A 25745-nucleotide genomic window follows, 5' to 3' on the forward strand; every position below is an offset into this window, starting at 1 on the left:
ATCTAGAACAATAATAACAAACAGGCTCTATAAAATCAAGATTTTTTGGAAAATATGGATGACAATTGTGTTAAATTGCCAACAAAATCCTATATCGTCATTTTATTCCATAAAGTCATTTACACTAAAAAAATCTACCAATTCTACACAAAATCACTTTAATTCCAACGAATATGTTAATTATCTTATCTATTTGTAATTGGAAACAATAAAATATGTGTGCGATTATTGCCACATGAGAAAATCTAGAACAATAACAATTAGGCACTATAAAATCAAGAAAATTTTTGGAAAATATAGATGACAATTGTCTTAATTAGCAAACATAATCCTAGTTTGTCATTTTACTCAAAAAAGCCATTTACATTTAAAAAAAGTCCACCAATTCCACACAAAATCACTTTAATTCCAACTAACTAACCGACCACTGGTCAAGTCCAAATCAAAACATTATCCACCAACACAAAAATCAGCACTTGTATAAAAAACACCTAGAACACGTGATAAAGTAAACAAAAACATGTGCTTTTATCAGCTGTTCGGATACAAATATTAGTCTATTGCTAAATAGAAACTGTATGCAATAGAGCCGGGGACGGACTGACAAAACCGCGATATAACCTATGAAGCGCGACATTTGCCGGCAGCCGCGCTTCGGCCGGAGAGACGGAGCATGCGTGGCCAACGGGCCGGAGTGTTTATTATTACTAATGGGACGGACATTAGTAATAGAGAAACTTTGTTATGCAACTGATAAAGAAGTTATCAGTTGCAATATCGGTGCATTTTAAGTAATAGATAAATAATCCAATTTAGTACGCAAGCGACGTATTTAAATTTACTCCAATGTCAATATAGATTCATCGATCAATTGGCTTGTGGATCTATAGATTCTTAAGGGGTTATTCTAGTGTAGAGCAAGGAATTTTAGGTCATTTTTAAAGTGTCGTAAAAGTAAGCAATGAATGTTTTTACTATCCATTTTTTTACCACTTGTATATTAATATTATTAAAATACAATCCAAAAATTAAAAAAAAAATGAAATTTGAAGAAACTGGCAGCTGATAAAGTGGGGGGTCTCAAAAAATTGACACCTCAGTCTTGACATGATTTCAGCCCTCCTAGCCATCCGAAATTAAAGAAATAAAAAGACTAATTAATCTACAATGATGTCGCAATCGCCCGAACTAGCGATGAGTAAAAAAAAATATTTTACAAATTGGTGACTGTTTGAAAAAAAGTGTCTTTTTTTACTGTTTTTTTTTTTTGAGTTTCTCGAATTTTTTAAATATAGTAGAAATTGGAATTTGGGGATGATGCTAGTTCGGGATACATACCTATGTATGTATCCCGAATATGTAGATCTGTAAACAAGACTCTCTGAACATTTCAAATGAATCGGTCGAGTAGAACTCGAGAAATCGTGTCAACAGTACTGAAAAAGTCTGTTCTGAGAAAAACGCATTTAAAGTTTTGCGTGAAGTTTTTTGCTGTCAAAGTTATAAAATGATACGTTATACTTCTTTTATTTAATATGCCATTCCTGCTTCATGCATTGGACCTTCATCTACTTCAAAAAAAACTATTTTCTGCATTTCTCTCTTCCAATCGAGCAGTTCTAGCCTCCTTTGAATCGTTGGATGTACGTATTTCAGATCGTTTAATCCGGGCATTGTCTCGTCTTATAGCAAATGAATGAATTTCTGGCCCAATTTGCATTACCATAAGGGTCATCATTTTCAAAATCGGAAATAAACCTTCATTGAATATGCAAACAGCAATAAATGTTGCTATTTCAATTACCCGAGAGCGGGAATGAATATATTTCGGTGCGAAAATCCAAATCAACGAGTTTAGAAATTCATTATTGTTCTGATTATGAGTTTCTGAACCTATACATCGAATTAATAATTCATCTGACGATAAACTGTCATAAATGACTTCCTAATGCCTTTTGTCCGATTAGACCCTGCCAAACCAATTTGGAGACCGGGTCAGTAAAATGCCTATATCTCCGAAAATAATTCACATTTTCAAAAACCTTCTCGTACCCATAGATAGTTAAAACTTTGAAAATATGAAACAAAAAAAACGATTTTTTGAATTTCTATACTAGAATACCCCCTTAAGATATGATTAATGAGGAAAACAATCTTTTTGAATTTTAGCAATTCAAAAATGCCTACCAACCATTTTTCAAAACCAAAAATTAGCACAGTATTAGTTTAATAAAATGAGTAAATTTTCAAATTTATTATGTTAAAAAATCAAAGTATTTAAGAGATATTGGATCTATTTTAATAAATATAATCCAAAGCTTTGCCAATATTTTATGTATGTATTTAAACAAATTTCTTAAGAGAAGTGCTCATCAATAAATCAATTTTGCAACTCAATTTCAAATCTATTAGTATTGCAAACCACATTTATGTTTGAGAGGTGAAGACGATTTCATGCATACCAATTAAGACAATTCAGCATTAATTGCAACACAAGGACAATTTGATGTAATTTTGTAAAAATCAGACAAATGCACGAAGCAATAAACAAAAATTAAATTTATGCAGAAAACTCCAGAATATTTTCTAGAACCCAATATCACCCCTTCAAAAATCAACAGCGTAGTTTAAATTTCATCATCAGTAAAAGGAATTTTCTCTTTGAAGAGCCTCGAAGTGATAAAAAATAGACCAAAACATAAATTTATGTGCTGAAAACATGTATTTAAAAGGTAGTAAAATGATTTCTCAGTACGTATTTTTGAAGTCAAAATAATCTATTCTAAACCTTTTAGTGCAATCTCATTATTACAATCGCATTTTCTCTATTTCCCAAACCAACAATATCCAATTACAGACACGATAACTGCAAAGCATGGTACTCAAAAGAAGAGTTTATGAAGAATTTATGACCGATGTTAATTCTCCATGACCTTTCCTGGTTTACTTAGCAATATGGTAGATAAATATGAGTAATGTTCCTCTTCCTTCGTGAGCAAATATCCATTAAGGAATTGAAAAACCAGGAAATGCGCACGTTATATGCCGATGTATGCTGAAATTAAGTTAATGACGGTGGGCGAAAAACGGAGGATAAAAAATAGTGTTGTCGAAAATTTTACTTTGTAGAAATCGGTGGTAATTGAGACAAGTAAGTTGAATATGAATTTAGATAAAATTGTGCAATATCAAGCACAAAACGTGCTAATCATTTAGGTATCGTACCATATGAATTTAGACCAACATCCAAAATGCATCCAAACCAATAAATACCCATGTTCCAACCAGAAGAACCAAAAAATGGTCAAAAGACTTACTAACATAATTTGAGTATTTTTTTATTTTTGTTAACATAGATTGATACCTACATTAACTGCTCTTCAGAGGAGGAGACCTCTAACTGACAAAATTATTGATCACATAGACTCAGGTAAAAGGTATGTACAATAAATATAAAAGTAGGGGAAAGTCCCGTAACGCCGGACGGCACCAAGCATCGGACACTGTATTTAACACGGATTATTTACGCAAGTATAAATCTTTTCATTTCAAAATACAAGTGAAAGGGGCATGGGAGGCACACAGGTACAGGATCACGTGCCAAGCCTCGCCTGTGACGCACACGGCCACGGCGAGAGCAACCCTTTCCTGTTTTAGGCGCAAAATCAAGGCGTCACCTAAATATCAATGGAAGAAATTCTAGCATATTTATGCATTTAGATTTGAGTGGTATGCAAAGAGTACTTGATTGTTATCCGTAAAATGGTAGAATATTATTAGATCTAATAACCAATTTTAATAGGTGCCACCAAATGAACGAACATGTCTGTCCCTAACTAAGTCGTCCCTTAGTGTCAGACAGTAAACATATTGATATTTCTTGTAAGAATTTACGTAATTTATTCCAATTATTTAATTTTGTTCTGTATGAGAGCTAACCGTGACTACATACCCTCATTTTTCGCATTTCCTAGTCAAAGAATAAAAAGCTTACGATGAATGCACCAGCTGAGAGCATCGGTGTGGCCCAGCCAAAAGAGTAGATGCATAATGACTTTTTTTGCAATATCTAAGAATATTCGTCAAAGACACATGTGCAGACATTCCAATGTATAGAGGTGGCTACATATGTGATCAATGCAGGTTATTTTGAAATGTCCGGTACTAGGTGCCACTGTTCAAGATCATATTTTTTCATACCAAAGTTTGATTGATAGCATTAATTAATTTTAGCAAAGATTGCGGTTTTTGTTAATTTAGTTTGATTTCCAACTTTGTCATCTAACATAAATCATAATTTAATAAACATGTCGTATAATATTTTTTGATTTATTTATAAATAACCTTAGGTGTCCCCCACTAGGGGACTTCTCCCTAAGTACAATAATATAATATCACTAATTAATCAAATATTAAATATTCAATTATTATTTCCGATCTGAAGTCATTGCTCCAAATTTATTTCCCTATCACAAATTATCCAAACGGATGCATCTCATAAAATATTTCGCAATCGTTCCGTTTAAATCGAACAGCTGTTTATAAGATCTTTTGACCTCATGGCTGGCGCGAAGCAATTAAAATTGTTTCGTTGACGATTAACCAATTAATTATCTTTGTAAAACGATCCGAGACTCCTTGCAGAACGATTCAAGTGCTGGGTCATGGTAAAAATAAAATAGAAATCTTAAGAATACTTCTGGGTAAGATTGAATAACAAAAATAGCCTAAAAATGGTTAAGTTGCAAATAAGTACTGAAATGTTAAATATAGACTATCAAGTCCTTTCCACTTCCGCAAAAGTCCTTTACAATATTATGTTTTAGGTGCTCTTAAGAAAAGTCAATATTTTCTTAGCTTTATCTGATTCATTTAAGATCACAGCTTCCACATCTCTTCCTGGTCCGTAAATGTCTGGATTTAGAGACGACGAATTTAGAACACTCGGTGTGTTCCTTCAAATCTGTTTGTCCATTTCTTATTTTATTTTATTTTGTTTTGTCGTCAAAATAATACCAGAACTTTCCAATTAAAATACGAAGGAGACAGAGTGATTTGGACGAGGAATAGAGGAAGATTTATTTGCCGAACTTGAAAGAGATTCGAGAATTTGGGAAAGAAAGTTTATGTAATACGAAAAATATAAAAAAGCATTATCTTTGTCATGGCATAGATATATGATCCTTTAAAAAATGTATCAAAACTTTTTTTTTCCAAAAGCAATTATTTTGTTAAAACAAGCAGAATGTTTTTTGAATCATTCAAATCGGACGCTTAGTTCACTCAAAAACTGCAATTTTTTCACATTTAGCTCTGTATATCCGAAACCATTGGACCTGCCTTTGCCAAAAACTAATCACTTCTCCCCGTCATTACGAATTGAATGTTTTTTGGATCATTCAAATCGGATGCTCCTCCAATCTCTCAAAAACTCGATACCTATTTTCTGCACTCTCTGCTCCCTATCTCCAAAACGGCTGGACCTTCCTTCGCCAAAAACTAATCAGCACATCTCCCTATCAATAGGAATCGAATGTTTTTTAAACCATTCAAATCGGATGATCCGTGCGTCCTAAAACATGAACGAAAAATTGTATCCATATATACACACACACATCCATTTTTTCTGAGGTATGCCAAAATGTTCAGAAACCTTCAAAACGTGAAGAAAGGTAAAAAATTTCAATTTCGATTTTTGGACGATTACAATAACTTAGGCTACGGAAAGCTAATAAAAGTTATTAATAATAAAAGTATAAGAATAAAATATTTTTAGAGTATCAACAAAAAAATCGCCTGACTGCTTCACTACAATTTATTGTTCTCATTGAGAACTTCTCAAAATATTTTAATAAAATTATAGATTTATTTTAGATAGAATAAAATTATGAAAATTATTCTACATAATGATATGAACTATTTGAATAAAGTGCCAAAAAACAAGCAAACAATATTGAACAAGACAATGGCATATTATAATAAAGTACCAAATAAATATGTGTAAAGAAAAAATGTTAAAAAAATTCAAGAAAATACTTTGGTAAAAAAGCAACGGTGAAAAATTCGACTAGCACTTTTTTCAAGTATTTGTCATAACATTTGATAGTATCTACTTTTAAAGAATATTTATTTATATAGATAATAAATAATCAAAAACCATTTTATTCATTTTTCGATTATAATAGTTAATATTATCCAAATAATTAAAAAAGAAAAATAAACAGATATCACAATACGAGTTAGCAATTATTGAAACCCATTCAAGAAAAAAATATAACCAGCGAAGCCATATAGATGTCCGTTCGATTTTACATTCAAATCTAAATATGTAGTAGACTTTTACAAAAGTCTTATATATATTTTGTAATAAATATTGTTATCAACATTAATTAAGTAATTTCTGCTATCAAATTTTTAGACAATAATAGTACCACAAGAGTATGACGTATTTCTCGTCTTATCATATTTGAATTATGATAAGATTAGATATTCATATATTGAACTCCAAGACCAAAACAAGATCCATCAAATAAAAACCAAATTTCCTTAATTCATTCTTAAGCAAAAAAAAAGTTTATATTCCCTACAATTTATTGCTATCAACCAATTAACAATCGTTATCACTTTGTTATTAATTTGTCAAGCAACAATGCAAAATATTTGATAAAAACAAACTCAAGGCAACCGCCAAGGTTAAAATAATATAACAACAATTTTTATACCGAGGATTGAAATTGATTTCAATTTGGAGAATTATATTAAAATTTATTTGGAATGGTGATTGAAGTTTTTACAACATATTTGTTAAGGTCTTAAGAAAAAAAATTTCTCCATTAAAAAGGAGACTCAATAAGAAACTTGAACAATTGATGACAAACAGTCAATTGATCATTGGAGCAATTTTTACCATTTCTTCCTTCAGTTTTATATTTATTTATGCATATTGTAATTTTATAGCTCATAGAGTTCTATTAATTGCTGTGTTTGTATAATATTTATTTAAAAATACATTATTTATTTGATTAAACAAGAAGCTCATATTGTTTCTTTCTTTTAGACGTGTTAAAAGAAGTGTGTTTACCAAAATGTAAATATTTAAGAATGAGAACACACATTTGGAGAACCCTCACAATTTCTGGTAGAGATTTGGAGATGTTGGAAGGGACAATATTATCCTATAAAGTCACAAATATTTGGGGAAACAAATTGGTTATATTTTATTACTAAAAAGATAGAAGATCTGAAAAGATTTCTTTAAGGAATGAGACTGTAATGATCCATTTTGTTAAACAAAAATATTTTGACCAAAAGGATAATAAATACTATGATTGCCAAATTGCTGAAAAACAGCAAATATCTGAAGTCAAGGAACTCATTAGCAAAGAAGTTTCCAGTTTCCAGAGTAAGACATTACAAGAAAATAATTTTCTTTTTAAAAAATGCATACATTTGAGGTAATAAGGAATATGATTGGTAGATTTGTAAGAAAAGTGTTAAAAGAAGTGTGTTTACCAAAATGTAAATATTTAGGAATGAGAAAACACATTTGGAGAACCCTCACAATTTCTAGTAGAGATTTGGAGATGTTGGAAAGGATAATATTATCCTATAAAGTCACAAATATATGGGAAAACAATTTTACACATATTTTATTATTAAAAAGATAGATCTGAAAAGATTTGTTTAAGTAATGAGGCAGTAACGATTAATTTTTTAAGTAAAATTATTTGGACCAAAAGGAAAATAAATACTATGATAGGCAAATTGCTGAAAAACATCTGAAGTCAAGGAATCATTAGCAAAAATTTAGTTTCCAGGGTGTAATGTGAACAAAAGTAGGACATCTCAAAAAAAGGATTTTCCTAAAAAAAATATTGCATTAATTGGAGGAAAAAATAAGGATTGGTAGAGTGGTGAATAAACTAACAGCAACCATCTGAAGACAAGATCTTTGGCAAAAAAGTTTCCAGGGTGAAATGAGAGCTAAAATAAGACATAATAAAATGATTCTCTTAAAAAGGATTAGTTTTCATAAATAGGAGGAAAATAAAGATGATTGGTAGATTAGTGAAAAAAATAACAACTACCATCTGAAGACAAGATCTTTGGCAAAAAAGTTTGCATAGTGAAATGAGATTTAAAATAAGACAGCAATAAAATAATTTTCTTAAAAAGGATTAGTTTCCATAAATAGGAGGAAAATAAAGAAGATGATTGGTAGATTGGTGAAAAAGTAACAACAACCATCTGAAGACAAGATCTTTGGCAAAAAAGTTTCCAGAGTGAAATGAAAACTAAACCAACACATAACAATAAAATGATTCTCTTAAAAATGTTTAGTTTTCATAAATAGGAGAAAAATAGAGAAGATGGTTGGTAGATTGGTGAAAAAGTAACAGCAACCATCTGAAGACTAGATCTTTAAAAGGATTAGTTTCACAAATAGGAGAAAAATAAAGAAGATGATTGGTAAACTGGTGAAAAGGTAACATCAACCATCTGAAAACAAAATCTTCAACAAAAAAGTTTCCAGAGTGAGTATCCTGTTGAGTTTATTTGATTACAAAAGAACCTTACATGGTTCCTCTCTTAATCATATGAAAAAAATGAGAATATTTGAAAAATACCCTAACAATGGCTTGAAAATTTTGCAAAGGATAAAATTAAGCAATAAAATCACGAAGAGCCTTGGAATAGAAATTGATTATATTTTACTATGAATAATTAGGAAAAATGAGAAACACTATTTTAGAAATACGAAGACTGAAACTATCTACTTTATTAAGAACAAATAGAAGTTTGCAGAAGTAGAAGAAAACAAGAAGTTTGCAAAAATTACAGCAAAAAAACTGAAGTCATGGCAGATAGAATCATGGAGAAAAACAAAAATTAGAAATTTATTATATCAATAAACAATTACAATAATTTTTTTCATATGACATTTCCCAGTTACAGTTTATTCCATTTTCTATACATCTTTTCCAGTTACAAAACGGAAGTTTTTTCATTGATAAATCTTATTTAAAAATGTACCTTGAATGATACGTCATGAATTGATTGTTGCGACCATATATGTAATGCTGCCCGCGTATGTTTTACAACATCAAGTGTCACGCCTTCATCTCAATAGATTGCGTCCGATATTACAAGGCCAAGAGTAATATTTATATTTCTTGTTTAATGAATGAATGAAAAAATATTTATACTCGGTTCGATAATAAGAAATATTCCTGTACTTTATTTTGTTAAACTCAAATCACTTTGCAATCTTCATATACTGGTAAATCTCATTTTGGTAGTAGTAAGATGTTTGGAAATATCTTGCAAAGTAATGATAATTCTTCCAGTAAAATTGGTTGTGCAAACAACTTCCATATCAAATTAAGAGTCATTTTACAAACATGGATCTAAATGTTTCCTCCTGGTGCTCGGCAAAGGCTCTGTGTACTGTTGCCTAGCAAGTTGGCACGTCCTTCCCAATTTACCAAAATCTATATGGTATTCAGCAACCGATGCTGGTTTTGATGCCAAAGGGATTTTCGGCAGTGAATCTATCCTGGGCACTGAGAAAATATTTATACTTAGTTGTATAATAAGAAATATTCCTGTACTTTATTTTGTTAAACTCAAATCACTTTGCAATCTTCATATACTGGTAAATCTCATTTTGGTAGTAGTAACATGTTTGAAGATATATTGCAAAGTGATGATACTTCTCCCAGTAAAATTGGTTGTGCAAACAACTTCCAAATCGAATTATGAGTCATTTTACAAGCATGGATCCAAATGTTTCCTCCTCGTGCTCGGCAAAGGCTCTGTATACTGTTGCCTAGCAAGTTGGCACGTCCTTCCCAATTTACCAAAATCTATATGGTATTCAGCAACCGATGCTGGTTTTGATGCCAAAGTGATTTTTGGCAGTGAATCTATCCTGGGCACTGAGAAAATATTTATACTCAGTTCGGTAATAAGAAATATTCCTGTACTTTATTTTGTTGGACTCAAATCTCTTTACAACCTTCATATACTGGTAAATCTCATTTTGGTAGTAGTAATATGTTTGAAGATATGTTGCAAAGTGATGATAATTCTCCCAGTAAAATTGGTTGTGCAAACAACTTCCAAATCGAATTATGAGTCATTTTACAAGCATGGATCCAAATGTCTCCTCCTCGTGCTCGGTAAAGGCTCTGTATATTGTTGCCTAGCAAGTTGGCACGTCCTTCCCAATTTACCAATGGTGTCCATATACTCTGTAGCTCCTGGAAAATCTATATGGTATTCAGCAACCGACGCTGGTTTTGATGCCAAAGTTATTTTCGGCGGTGAATCTATCTTAGGCACAGGAATTGCCGACAAACGGAATCGAGTAGGATCCCTATAACCATCATTCAATCCAACTCCATAAGGCTTGACAGGAACACCCACTGGAGAATCTATAGCTGTCACCAGACTTCTGTAACTCATAACAGGATAGGATCTCTTTGCGTAATCGATCTGATAGATACTCTTCATTTTAGGATCATCATTGTCACAAGGATGATCCAGGATATCGCCTGCGAGAACGGACATTTGGCCACTTAAGGTGACCAAATCTTCGAAAAGGCGCTTTTCACGTTCTGCCAAATGGCGGTAATGGTCCATCATGGGGTCGTAAGCATGGCGGTCGCAATGGCACCATGGTTCCATTTGGCGGCGCATGAGGACCCTTTGGGAGTACTCTTTTGGCGGCTGACATGGCCTGGAGAATGGTAATAGGGAAAAAATTCACAGACTCGAGGAAATATAGAAATATTTAATTTGTATTTGAATATCTCATTGATAGTTGAAATTGTCAAGTGACAAGGACTAAAAGAATTTGAAGGAATCTAAAAACAATCAAGTCTAGGACTGCATAAGTACAAAGCAAATTTCAATCATATTATGGTTTTTGAAAGGAATATATTATTGATTCCACGTAAGATTGTTTACAGAAGTTCAATGTAAAACTTACGTGGCTTGTATACAAAAACCATAAATAACTTTCTACGTGAACCGTGTTTTTTATGCCCTTGACATAAACATATAGAATAAATCTCCATTTTGATTGAAAATTTATTACTTACTTAGGTGTTAATTCGAACATAGCTGGCCATCCATATCGTTCGCGATATGTGGTTAGAAATTCATCCATATTTACGTTTTCAGACATATTTAATAATTATGAAATATTTTATGTTGATTTTTACAATAATTTTAATTTTTTTTTGTATTTTGATAATATTTTTTTGTGTTTAGATTTTTGTTTGTAGCGATGGGGTGGTATTTTGACATTGTCAAAACAATAGTTTTAAATTTGTTTTGTGAATCTGAAATTGTATGAATACCTAAGTATTTAAAGATATTATACTCAGTAAACTCGAAAATATTAATATAATGCTTGTGGGTACAGAATATTAACATTTTCGAGGGGTAGTAAACCAAATTTTCAAGGTTATGATATCTTAGACTAGCACTTACCTAAATCGTCCATGATTTATGTTTATCACAATAATAACAGGTCGCTAGCACACTACACTACAATTATATATTAAAACACAACAGAATATCGCGTCACAAACGTTCACAACTGACATGGCGATAAGAATTTACATCATGTTGATGTTTTCGCTGTCGCGTCGGTTTGACAATGATTTGACACAAGCCATTAACACATACACAACTTCAGAGTGTTGCCAGAGGATAAAAAATGGAGGCTTGACAACTGACAGTTGGTAGAGGTCCTTGACAGTTCCCGCTCTGATCCTTTTTAAATAATAAAAAAAAATAATGTTTAGCATATGTTATATGTAAATTATATATAAATAGGCTTGTTATATAAAAAATAAGGATAAACATATAATAAAGTAACTTGTGTGTTTCTCCACAATAGTTATAAGAGCTCTTCATTCGATACTAAAATTCAGCAACTATACACATAGTTTTTAATTTTTAATTTAATTATTATTTTAATCATATGGGACACTATATATGTAATTCAATATTTAAATCATCAATTGCTTGAATTGTGTAATTAGTTTAGTGTATTTCTCTAAGTAGTAAATTATAAGATTATATGATATCACCCCTTTTATTGTTTTAAAAGACTTTGTCAAAAATTATTCAATTTGTTATTTATAAATCTTTTCTAGCTCTGGTGATTAGATATGCCCCTTTTATAAACTTTGAAACTAAAAACATTATTAAACAAACACTCACTGAATATCATCAGTACATTCACTAAAAAATATATTAAAAAATGTTAAGCTATATTTTTACCATCTAATATAGTGTTTAAAACCAGTCATATATTATATTAATTAATATTAATGAATTCATAATATATATTACTAACATTATCAATTTTAAACATGTAAAAACTGGTAATTTTTAATAAAAATATATTTAAAATTAAATTAAATATCCAATAATTACACAAATGTATCAATTTATCTCTTCAACGATTTCTGAGCACATTTTCTAATATTAGCCTCATATGTTTAATTAGTCACATGCTTAATATTTATACATTTATATGGAGAAAATCTTTAATAAATAAACTAAGCATATAGTTCACATATTTAACAACAACTTAAAGCATCCCTATGTGCATTGCCAAAGTATTAAATAATTCGATACCAAATTAACATAATAGCCACAATTTTATCACATTTCCTTTACAATTCAATATTTTACTCCTTGGTCAAGTTTTATCTGTTTTTCTACTTAATTCGCATAACTCTGCTTCGGAAAACAAAGATGCTATATCAACTTTAAGAATTGCCTGCTTCTTAAGAGAAAAGTTTTTAAATGCTTGAGCATAACTTAAAAATAAATAATCCACGCTGTCATTTGTATTTTGCATGGCATCCGCATTCTGAACAGGTCCTAATACTTCAAATTGTTCCTCAATTTTTTGTTTTTTAGAAGGATTATCATATTCACCTTGTGCAGGTTCAGTATCTGAATTTGAGTCATCAATTATTTCAGGTATATCTTCTAACATGTTAGGTGAAATTGTGAAAGTTCGTATAAATTCTGGTGTATCGGAAATACTAGAAGGGTCTTCAACAACCATACAAGAGTTCAAAGAATCATCTTGATTGTCTGCATTGCAATCAAGGAAAGATAGATGTGAACTCCATGAATACTTGATGGATTTTCCATGTGCTGATCTTAATAGCTTTTTATATTTGGTGTAACCGTCCCTTAAAGCTTTCCACTTGCGTTTCACAGTATTGGCTGGATAAAAGTAAATGAAATATTTTATCATAACCTAGAATAACGTATTTTTAGATTTGGATCTTTGGTACTTACTTTTATCATTTAATTCCTTTGCTATAGACGACCACAATTTCTCTTTCAAATAAATGTCCTTATAACTGGGGTCGTTAATATCGAAGAGGCACCTGTGCTCCCGAACAAACTCAATCAATTGTAATTTAAACTCCATAGAATCAACATTTTTGTGTTGCATTTTAATTGTTTATAAATAAAATCGTTTAGTATTGGACAGAACCTAATAATACTAATAATAATACCTAATAATAATTTAGTATTAGCGCGAATTGTGTTTGTCAACACATGACATGACATGACATAAAGTCGAATTAACAAACGGTTTTTGTGAGCCGTTTTCGATCCGTTAACGAATTAATCGTTCCGTCTAAAAGGAACACCAAATTTAAAAATGTAACTCCATACCAAAGGGAAAAAACAGGAGAAGAATAAGTTTTGATTACAATATCTTAGCATTAAGTCCAACAGTTTATACTAAAAGATACTCAAAGAATTTCAGAGAAGCAAAGATTGCCAGTAATTCCCTATCATAACTAGAATAATTTTTTACTAGTTTTCTAAAGAAAAATCTGATTGATTATCTTCTTTATCCTAGATTGCACCTATTGCTGATGCTGAAGCATCAGTTGTAAAATATTTGTATTAGTTGTGCTGTAGCAGATGATATTGAAGCAAAGTTGCTTTTGCCAGAGCATTTCTAATTCCCTCTAAAATCAGAGTTCCAAGTTGTTTATCCTTTACAATTGATTATATTCAATAATTATTTAGTAGTACATCAAGTATGCGACCTGAGGTATAAATTTCCTGTAGTAATTAATCATTTGTAAAAACCTACAAAGATCAAGAATAGTAGTTAGATCTGAAGTGGCAGTGTGCGACCATTTTATATAAAACATATGTTACCTAAAATCAATATTTAATCCTTATATTATTTAAATTTATATTTTGTTCTCTTGCTCAATGTATAGTGCAGTCCCTACAGCATTGTTTAGCAACATTATTCATATAAACTTATATTGTCATATAAGTCAATATCAACATTTAGATATAGTCGATGGTTTTAAATCAAACATTTAAAATAATCATTCTAAATTTACCTATAAGATCCATGGGAGTTGAAGTTGATGTGCTTAAAATATTCATCTTCATCAGAAGCAAATTCAAGAACACAAATCTCAATTCAATTGAATTGCTCATCTGTACCATTTAGTTTGTTCTTATGTTCCGCAGAACCATTCCAATATATACTTGATATTTTCTTACATTATTTTGAGCAAAAAGTACATTTCCACAAACTTGCATTTGCTAAATAAACTATATAAAATTCTTAATATTTTTTAACTCAATTCATTCAAAGAATATTGCGTGGTTTTATGTGATTAACACAGAAGCATATATATTATATATTAGCAAAAATTAGTTAATTCATTGCAAAATATAATTGGAAACATAGTTAGATATTTAAGTTTTTATGTGAATAATAAAAAATCTTACTAAAACAGTACTCAACAAACAATAATTATTTTATAATTAATATTTATTTATTAATAATTAATAGCACTTGACAATATTCTATAATAGTATGTAAAATATTGCAAAACTTACTCCAACCTATAATCTTCTATTAATCAATCCTGATTTCCAATTTAATTTATATTTCTGGGAATACAGTTAAATAGAATGAAATGGTATGTCTCTAGATAATTCATTAATAATATATTTGATTTAATTTCTTGATATTTCTCGTTTTCTATAAGTTATACACCCCTGCGAAAACAACATGGATTTATTTCAAGAAATAGCATTTTGAATAATATTATATAGACATCTGCAACACTAGATAGTATTAATTTTTACTAGATTGAACCTAGAATTATAATAATAATCAATTAATTGACTGGATTTAGATAATCAGACTGAATAGTACTTACTAGATATTTTAGATAATCAGATCATTTAATTATCTTTTATTAAAACCTCATATGTCAGGATAGGATCATCTCTTAATTCAACAGATTTGTTCAAATCATTTTTGAAATTTAGAATATAATTGTTTCAAGATTTCCTTCAGGTGATTAAATACATCAATAATGATGTCAATAAATATATATTACTTCTTCACTCTCAATTAGAATCCTGTACTGCATTAGTGCACCTTTGGAGCAGTATGTTCTTAAATTATAAAATATTCATTTTGCCAAAAAAAAAACTGTAGACTTACAATAAAGACGATGTATTTGTCTTTCATAAACCGCTTCAGTCGGCTATATTGAGATTGAACTTAGAATATAATAAAAATAATCAATGAATATTTAGATAATCAGACTGGATAGTACTTACTAGATATTTTAGATAATCAGATCATTGAATTATCTTTCATTAAAACTTTATATGTCAGTATAGGATCATCTCTTAATTCAACAGATTTATATACAAATCATTTTTAAAATTCAGAATATAATTGTTTTAAGATTTCCTTCAGGTGATCAAATACATCAATAATGATTTCAATAAATATATTACTTCTTCACTAACAATTAGAATCTTGTACTGCATTAGTGCTTACAGAATAAAATCAGACATACCAAGATAAGAAGGATCACAAAAGCAACCGATGCTGTAACTTATGCATTAAAACAAGAATGGAGATGGGTCGGGCATGTTGTGAGATGCACAGATAAAAGATGGTCAAAGGGAGTAACATCGTGGAATGGTCCAGCGGGTAAGCAAAATCATGGAAGACCACTTACCAGATGGGAAGAGGACCTGAGATGAACAGCTGGCACGATCTGGAGAGATACAGCACAAGATAGAGAAGCATGGGCATCTCTGGAGGAGGCTTATACCAAACCCGGGATTCTTGCTGACTAACTCTATGCATCGTGTACTGAGTTTATATTACATATTACAATCATGTTCTGTATATACACACTTATGTTAATTAGTATAGCCATATATAAAAATTTGTAAAAAGGCTTATTTATTTACTACATTAGTGCACTTTTGGAGCAGTATTTTCCTAAAGAATAAATCATTATTATAAAATATTCATTTTGCCAAAAAAGAATCTGTAGACTTACAATAAAGGTGATGTATTTGTCTATCATAAACCGCTTCAGTCGGTTATATTTTTTCTTGTATGCAATATGTTTCTCCATTATTCCCTTTTTCTATAAACTAGCACAATTTAGTCTTGATTGAAATGTATTCGCATGTCATTAATATATATATACAGAAATAACTCTCTGTTTCCTTCCTGAACAATTATTTTTCTCTAGAGTTTAAATATTTGCAAATGGATTCCATAACACTGTAAAATAAATATGTGCTATATACTTCTATGTTTCATATATATTATGTGCACTATCTTATTATTTATAAATAATTCTATTCTAAAAGTTAAACTAATATTTAAAGCATATCAATATCAATTTTCAATGAATTTTCAATTGATATATGTATGTTTGATATTTTCTTAGATTATGGCAAATAAAATGTACTTTTGTACAAACTTGTGTTTGTTAAATAATTTTAAGTATATTTCTCATCATTTTTTTAACTCAATTCATTAAAAAATATTGGCGTTTTATGTAACTAAAACTGAAGTTTAATATACTGGCATTATTACTTTGATTTATCATTTTACTCTATTATCACATGAATTGGTAAATTCATTGGAATTGTAGTTCGATATTTAAGTTTTTATATGAATAAAATTAAACTTCCTAAAACTATTATATATAATAGTATATAAAATGTTGCAAGACTTACTCGATCTTTTATTCATCATCTCTGTTTTTCTGTTTAATGTAAATTTCTGAGAAGACGGTTAAATACAACAAAATGGTATGCCTCTACATAATTCATGAATAATATATTTCATTTAATATTTTCTTTCTTGTTTCCTTACAAGTTATAAGCACCTGTGGAAAGAATATAGATTTATTACAAGAAACACTAGAAAGTGATCATTTTTACTAGATAACTACATCGATGTAACAATTTAATTAAAAGTTTAATTTTAATAATTAACATAGAAATAAGTTTTAATAATAATCATAAAAATAGGAATTGATTGAATTCCATTTGAAATATAATAATCATAATGATAATCAATTTGTACTTACATTGGGGCTATTTGAATTCGTTATAGTCACACAGGGTCACACCATACATTGTGCACGAGTAACATTACACTTTCATATATAGATTCTGACGTTTCTGTTCGCCTGATACTTCGAAGCGATTACAAGAGCATTTTCGTAAGAAGTAACGAGAATTGTCCGCCATTTATATATTTGGAGCTGTCAAAACGAGGCAACCAATCAGAAAGCAGGACTACATTTAACAAGAAACCAGGACCGCATTTTGAACATCTTTATATGTTGAATAAAACAAATATGTAAATTATTTTAAAAAGTCGGAAAAACACATAATTATAATAATTGCATTAATCAAAATATTACTAATATATGTTATATTAGTTTAGGAATATACTATGTGTATAATTTAAAAAAATTAATAGCAAAATAAATTTTGCTCCACATTAATTAACTAATTACAAAGAAACGGCCCAGCTGATCTTTACCAAAAACTATAAACTATGATTCCCCAAAAATATCTTTCGAATAGTTTTTCAATTTTTAAATTCGATTCAAGGATTTTAGAAAAATCGTAGATTAAATTTTTTACACATTTACACTAATTTTGAAGAAATGGCTTCACCGATCGTCACAAAAAACTAATCGGGTAGAGTCCTCATCAAGCCACATCCGATGCTTTTTAAATTTTTGAAATCGGTACAGCCGTTCTCCTGAAAACGTTGACGAAAGGTCAAAAAATGTACTGTGTATACACGAATAACTAAATTATGCAAACATCTGCTACATTTTCAACATTTACTACTTTTTTCAATGTTCATATAATAATATTAGTGTTAAAAAACCATTTCCAGCAACAAAACCTATCAAAATATCCCAAAACAATAAATTGCATTTTTTATTTTCAAAATAATTACCCCTAACATTTCAGCAGACGGCCCTGTGAAATACGAGCGAAATTTGATTGAAAATGTGTCTGCTACCCTAATAGATCGGCCGAAAAATTCGTATGAAAATGTATGAAATGTATGAAGGGTACGCGAGCTCTATAGACCGCGCGAATAGTACTATACTATCATATATATATTCTGAGCGTGTCTGTTCGCCTGATACTTCGCAACGATTACAGACCCAGTTTACTATGAAGACTCACTCTTTCGATGTCGGCTCTTCCTATCGTTGCGAAAGGATAAGATTTTTGAATAATTTAATTTAAAAACTTAAATTAATTTAAAAAATATTAATAATCGATTTTTGAATAAATTGAGTATCATATAAAATAAAATTAATATATCTTTATGTAAATGGATATTTATGTATGATTGAAATTAAGTAAATAAAATTAATATATAGAGCTATTAATAATTGTTTGTCAAATTATTTATCGTTATTAATTATTGTTTGCCAAAAGCAACCTGAAAAATTCTATAAATTACACATCTATTAAATTAAAAAAAATTCAAATTAAATTACTTAAATATTTATTTATATAAATACAAAATATTACAAATATACTCATATGTAATTAGCAAAATTACAATGTTTTAAATATATATTATTTAATGATAATATAATAATATGATACATAATAATTATATACATTTATATATCTAATTTCATTATTTTTGCAAGAAGTTTTTAAGTCTAATAATGTATAATTCTGTATCTACATCTATATATCCAATTCCCATACAAACTAGGCCAGCTAGTATATATATAAGTAGACCATGGATTCCAATTGGATATGAACTGTCAAACGTTCGGCGTTAGTTCCTCACAAACTGGGAACGATTTTGCATAGAGGCGCTGCAAGCAATCACCGTTGGAGCTTAGAAATCTTATTGGATTCCTTTTTACGCAAGAACTGTCAAACGTTTGACGTTAGTTCCTCAAAAACTGGGAACGATTTTGCATAGAGGCGCTGCATGCAATCGCCTCTATGAATCTAGGAATCTTATTGGACTCCTTAATACGCTTTTATATATAATTATGGTCCCGGCTTACGAGAAATAACGATATATACATTTATATATCGCTTTATACGCCATTACATATATAATTATGTTCTTGGCTTAGGACAAATATCTTTTTTAATCGCTTTTTACGTTACTAGATGGTCTTTAATTATGGTCTTGGCTTAGGAGAATTATCAATACATAAATATATATATCGTTTTATACGCCATTAAATATATAATTATCGTCTCGGTTTTGAAGGAATATCAATATATACATTTATATATCCATTTCCCATACAAACTAATGCAGCTAGTCCATGTATTATGATGGAAAAAGCAATATATACATTTATATATCCAATTTACCGTTGTATGCACCACAATGGCCAAAGATATGGTGGGATATTTGAATATGCTTTCAAAATCCTGAAAAAGATTTAGTATTGAATTCATATTTATATATCTAACGATGTATGCATTTATAATTATGATTTCCATTTCAGATTGATGAACACATCTAATTAAGTATAAAGCAAAGATATATTTTTTACTACCTAATATGTCAAATAAATAGAAATAAAGAGCTTCTAACACAGTTAGGATAGTTAACTCAGAACATTAATGAAGAATCACTTATTTATTTTAAAATCTAGTACAATTAAATATACATTAAGTTTAGAATTAAGCTTCATCTGATGTTACAAGATTAACCCAGGCCTTGTCTTCTTTACCATCCGGACCCGGTATTCTAATTTGAACTAATTGAACTGGACCATTACTTGTTTGTATCGTCCTTTGTTGATTTGATATAATTTCTATCTGTTCTGCATCCAAATCATCTGTTATTACTTGAAGATATTGCTAGAAAAACAAAAATGGATTGATATATATATATATATATATATATATATATATATATATATATATATATATGAGTAAGTTCTTGTGGGGCGATACATCAAAGAATAAAAAGCAAAGATTTATGAATTAATCTTTTATTCCTTTAATTTATATATGTATGTATGTATATATATATATATATATATATATATATATATGTATATGTATTTGTATATGTATATGTGTATATATATATGTTTGTATGTATGTATGTATGTATGTATGTATATATATATACATATATATATATATATATATATATATATTATGCATAGGTTTATATAAATATACATATATGTGTACTTATAAATTTATGCCTATATTCTTTTTTTTTATTTATTCAATTTCTAATTTCTATTACCTTTTATATCTTTTATATTTTGTTTATTGTTAAGTGTTGCTGTTTTGTTAATTTTTCACTTATTTTATAGATACTATACCAATCCACATATATTATAATTACCAAGATATACTAATTTTTCATACTGTTTTTAGATCCACTGATGATGACATTAAATTGAATGTCGAAACGTTTGAAATTAAAGATTAATTCATAAATCTTTGCTTTTTATTCTTTGATGTATCGCCCCACAAGAACTTACTCATATATCTCAACATCAAAATTAACAACTAAATTATATATATATATATATATATATATATATATATATAATAATATATAATATATATATATAAATATATATATATATATATGTATATATAATAATAATAATAATATATTGCTTACATCTGCATATTCCACACCATCATCATCTATAGATATCTGTGTAATACCCATTTGGTCTCCATCATTTGTTTCATCACTAAATCTTATTTGATTTCCATCAATGACTAAATTTTCATCATCAGAAGCAGGCTGAGATGTGAGTTCGTTTATGTTATGTATGTTGGAAGCTTCTGTTGCATAAATGTTGTCACCATCTGATTAAATACGAAAAAAATTAATAAAGTATGATCAATTCATATTAATGATTCTTGTTTCCAATTATTACCTTGTATTATTACATGATCTTTAAGATCTGTGAGAAAAACTCCATCAGTTTCTTCTATACTTGCTGTTGCTATATCATTTTCATCTCCTGCTATACATTGTATTTTAGCTTCATGATCGGTGTTTAGTGTAAAATCATCTGTTTGTAATCTTGGCTGATTCACAACAATCGTGTCATTAAGATGCCCTTGAGATTGCATATGAGCATAAAGTAGAGGCTTCCTCATGAATCCTTGACCACAAACCAAACATTCATATGGCTTTTTATCACTATGCACAAACCTATGTGCGTTTCTATTGTCACGACTGTTAAAAGCTTTTCCACATACCTACAATAACAAATTACATCAGCCTCATATACATTATGCAATAAATAAGATTAATAATGTAATTATAGAATTTTACCTCACAAAGATAAGGTTTTTCTCCACTATGTATCCTCAGATGTTTTTTAAAGTGCTCAGGATAAACAAAGGCTGCCTCACAAACATTACATTTAAAAGGCCGTTCACCCGTATGTGTAGCTTTAATATGATAATCTAGCAATCTACGTCTTTTAAAGCATTTTTCACATAATTCACACTTATGCCTCTTGTCATCAAAATGAGTTGCTCTTTTGTGACTTTGTAAATTTGATCTTTGTGAGAAATTTGCTCCACAAATATCACATGAATATGGTCTTTCTCCAGTATGAGTTCGTTCATGATCACGAATTTCAGCTCTTCGGGCAAACGCCTAGAAAAAAATGAGTTAGGGAAAGAAATTTAATTATGTAATCTAATTAACAATTCCAAATATACATACTTTTCCACAAGTACGACAAATAAAAGGTTTGTAGCCAGTATGTACAATATTATGCACTTCTAAGTTGTGTGGTGTACCAAATCCTTTACCTGTGAAAAAATAATTACCATATATATGTTTAATCTCTGCTAAGCTGTTCAATATCAAACTAAATATTGAATTCATAGTTACCACATGTTTTACAAATATAATCCTTGATTCCTGAATGAGTTCTTTCATGCTGTGTTAAATTCTGTTGACTAAAAAATGCTTTAGTGCATTGAGAACATTGATAAGGCCTAGGCCTATCTGTATGTGTTTTCATATGGGCAGCCATCGTATATTTTGATGCAAATGATTTCGAGCATTGCTCACATTGGTATGGACGTTTACCTGTGTGTGTGTTCATATGCTCATAAAGGAGATTTCTGGAACTGTAAAATCAAATATATATATATATATATATATAATATATATATATATATATATATATATATATATATATATATATATATATAATATGTATATATTGTTATATATACATATATAACAAAATATTCATAAATATCTAGATATTGTTATAGTCTCAATATCATATGTGATAAAAATAATAATTGTATTGGCTTAAATTGTAAATATTGAATTTAAATAAAGTGTATTTTGAATGTTGTAACTAACCTGTATTTTTTCCCACATTCATCACAAGACCAAGATTTGTTAGTTGGGTAATGCATTCTCCTATGAATCCTAAATAAACGAAAATTGGAAAATATCCTGTTGCATGTTTCACATTGAAAATCACCTTCTTCTAATGCCACATGCTCATCTAGTTATAAAAGCAAACATGATAAATATTCTATGAATTCATGTTATCCATGATTAAAAATATAATAAACAACCTAAGTGTTCACTAAGTTCATTTCTTTTCCTGAAGTCTTTCCCACAAACATCACAAACATATATCCTTTGGTCATGTTGAGTTTTCATATGTAAAACAATAGCTTTTGCATCAAACGTTCTGTCATTTGTTGTGTTGTCATTATTTTCAGCTTGTGGACATAATAGGCAGGTGTACACAGAATTATCTAGGGTCACCAACTGCAATAATTCATTATTATAATTTTAAAATAAGATTTGACAGAAAATGTGCATATATTGTAGATCTAGCTATATCCCATTTACCGGTTGTAATTGTTCAGTTTCCTCTTTAATTTTCTTAATAGGCAATCGTCTCTTTTTCATCATATTTGTCCTAGGTGAGTAGTCATCATCTGGTTCCAGTTTAATACTTATAATATCATGAGATTCATTATCTATAAAAATAATATCAAGCATCAGTATTGTAAAAACAAATAAAACTTAAAATAATTACATTAATTTTTAATTATATACCTTCCCCGTCTTTTTCATTACCAGAAGTAGCACCCCCTACTGGGGCACCAGTTGCATCTAACTCATGGATTGTTATTTGTTCTTCAAAATCTTGAACTAAGGGATCACAAGCACCAAAATAAAAACCATACATATTTTAGCTTATCAAATACTTGTAATTACAAAAAATAGTAACAAATTTATAAATCAAAATTACAAAAAAATATAATAATTGAAAATTATAACCTAATCTTTTCTAATTAGAAATTTTAACCTAAATAATCTTATTTAAAAAATAAATATCTTATTTGACATGCTTTAAATTATTACCAGTTTTATGTGCAACATCTTTTACTACATTTGCTTCAAAAGAAATCTTATTAACTTCTGTATTTTCATCTGAATTATGTAGTTTCTCTAGCTGCATTTCAATAGACATATCCTAGAATAAATAATAAAAGGTATTAGCAAATGTGAAAAAATGTTTATTATATAAAACATACCCTATCTGCATCTTCTGAATATTCTATTTGGTCATCTTCTGCTTCATTATCAATTTCTTCTATTATGTCATTATATTGATTGAAGTTTTGTTCTTCATTATCGTCTATAATTATATTAAATATATCAATAAACAAACTAGATATAAGTTGATTTAAAATTTAATAAGATAAAATACCATCACTATATTCTAAAACTTCCACTTCGTGTTCTACTTCTATGGGTATCCCATTATATTTAACAATAGTCCTATTATAGTTAGAAATTATTTCTACTTTAAGTTCCGATAATCTCATCTCATGTTCATCATACTCGTTGACTGCTTTTCTACATGGCTCACAAACTGATGTAGAGTGCACACTTAATGGTTTAATATCTATTCCTAAAATTGATACTATAGCTGACATTAAAGGCCTTTCAGCACAAGTCTGATTCTAAAAAGAAAAATTGAATAAGTAAAAGAATATAATTCAATTTAGTTCTGAACCCAGAGATAAATTATTATATTTTGACAGTTAACCTAGTAATAGTAAAACACTAATTGATCCAAAAAGAGTGAAAGACATTTATAATAATATAACTCTGGATATCAGAATTGTATTTTAAATTGTACCTCTTCTGAAAATATATCTATTGCTGGTTTATTCAATATCCCAATCCTAGTGTGACATAAAAAACAATGTTTTAGGGAATTCTCCTCCATTGTTGAAACCTATAAATTTTGTAATAAATATGAAAATATATAATTACAACTATTAATTGCATCATTTTAGCTTCTTCACACAAGCAGGCGTCTTTATGTCAAAACAGTAAATGGGGAATTATTGACGACTGAATCAATTGGTATTTAGTAAAGAAATATCAAAAAGTTCCTAAGTAACTACAGTCTTTAAACATAATAATGTTATGACAAACAAAAAACCAAAAATTTGGGAGGGATTGTATGAGTGCTGCTAGAAAGCTAAGGAGACGCTCTTGGGAAATTAGATAACTCTAATTCATGTCTTTAAACATAAATAAATTTACCTTAATATTATTATAATCAACGATTATGTTTACATTGAGAGAAAATTGAATTTTTTGAAAAAGTTGTCAGCATTGAATCACTTGAATGTCTGCATGATGCCACCATTACAATTTTCTACTTTAATTTTCCTCAAATTTCGTCATGGCGGCCGCCTTGCTGTTCAGTTCGGCATTAGTATTGCCCGATGACACGATTGTTCCAACCTACTTCTGAGAAATTCATTAACGTACGAAATTCAAATTCAAAAACATCAAATGCAATTACAAACTCAACAAGATTCAATTTTGGAAGAATTAATTAGATTTGTATATTGAGTTAATAGAAATATATAGTACAGAATCCATATTTAAATAGTAAGACATCTTTTTGAATTTTATATAATGAATTAAACCAATAAGGATAGATTGCTGTACATATATTATACTATTAACCCATTAATGCTTTTATTAATTATTGATAGATTGATCGATTAGAAAACCTGTACTTAAATATTTTATAAAGATGCATTTCCAGAGCATAAAAATGAATAAAAACCACATCCAAACATTACAGTCAGGCTGAAGTTGAAGCTGTACAACAAATAAATGAAATTTATTCTCTATTAACTGAGATTTTGGTCTTCTGTATTATAATATAATAATTCTATATATTCAGATTTTTTATGTTGCAGTCGTTTATGGATCAATCATTGCAATGTATTATATATCAGACCTGAATCTGTAGAACCAATAAATAAAATTTATTCTCTATTAACTGAGATTTTGGTTTTCTGTATTA

At 29.2% G+C, this 25745-nt stretch overlaps 3 protein-coding genes across 3 annotated transcripts; all 3 read right to left on the reverse strand.

Moving 5' to 3' along the window:
- Positions 1-10143: 10143 nt before the first annotated feature.
- LOC113383400 lies at positions 10144-11173 on the reverse strand. Its single transcript, XM_026621669.1, has 2 exons — positions 11106-11173; positions 10144-10741 (listed from the first exon to the last, which is right to left on the reverse strand). Exons 1-2 carry the CDS (start codon positions 11171-11173, stop codon positions 10144-10146), a joined length of 666 nt encoding a protein of 221 aa, XP_026477454.1.
- A 1341-nt stretch (positions 11174-12514) lies between these two features.
- LOC113382811 lies at positions 12515-13585 on the reverse strand. The gene is made up of 2 exons (XM_026621047.1): positions 13336-13585; positions 12515-13260 (listed from the first exon to the last, which is right to left on the reverse strand). Exons 1-2 carry the CDS (start codon positions 13493-13495, stop codon positions 12722-12724), a joined length of 699 nt encoding a protein of 232 aa, XP_026476832.1. The 5' UTR covers positions 13496-13585; the 3' UTR covers positions 12515-12721.
- Positions 13586-20055: 6470 nt separating this feature from the next.
- LOC113383401 (zinc finger and SCAN domain-containing protein 12-like) lies at positions 20056-25124 on the reverse strand. The gene is made up of 15 exons (XM_026621670.1): positions 24968-25124; positions 24555-24653; positions 24120-24375; positions 23944-24047; positions 23771-23882; positions 23462-23557; positions 23252-23382; positions 22969-23167; positions 22748-22895; positions 22262-22503; positions 22091-22179; positions 21692-22021; positions 21288-21615; positions 21023-21216; positions 20056-20235 (listed from the first exon to the last, which is right to left on the reverse strand). The coding sequence occupies exons 2-15, from the start codon at positions 24642-24644 to the stop codon at positions 20056-20058; spliced, it is 2499 nt and encodes an 832-aa protein (XP_026477455.1). The 5' UTR covers positions 24645-24653; positions 24968-25124.
- Positions 25125-25745: the final 621 nt, after the last annotated feature.

The sequence above is a fragment of the Ctenocephalides felis genome, unplaced genomic scaffold (genome assembly GCF_003426905.1).
Source record: "Ctenocephalides felis isolate EL2017-DRISC unplaced genomic scaffold, ASM342690v1 CF-g0.4_SCAFFOLD_03570, whole genome shotgun sequence".
Classification (NCBI taxonomy): Eukaryota; Metazoa; Arthropoda; class Insecta; order Siphonaptera; family Pulicidae; genus Ctenocephalides; species Ctenocephalides felis.

Coding starts and splice junctions, on each gene's coding strand:
- LOC113383400 (XM_026621669.1), bottom strand. CDS start 11,173: ATGGATGAATTTCTAACCACATATCGCGAACGATATGGATGGCCAGCT. Junction 10,742..11,105: donor ATGTTCGAATTAACACCTAA/GTAAGTAATAAA, acceptor ACCATTCTCCAG/GCCATGTCAGCCGCCAAAAG.
- LOC113382811 (XM_026621047.1), bottom strand. CDS start 13,495: ATGCAACACAAAAATGTTGATTCTATGGAGTTTAAATTACAATTGATT. Junction 13,261..13,335: donor AAAGGAATTAAATGATAAAA/GTAAGTACCAAA, acceptor ACTTTTATCCAG/CCAATACTGTGAAACGCAAG.
- LOC113383401 (XM_026621670.1), bottom strand. CDS start 24,644: ATGGAGGAGAATTCCCTAAAACATTGTTTTTTATGTCACACTAGGATT. Junction 21,616..21,691: donor AAAAACCTTATCTTTGTGAG/GTAAAATTCTAT, acceptor TTGTTATTGTAG/GTATGTGGAAAAGCTTTTAA. Junction 20,236..21,022: donor ATGGTGTGGAATATGCAGAT/GTAAGCAATATA, acceptor TTGTTTTTCTAG/CAATATCTTCAAGTAATAAC.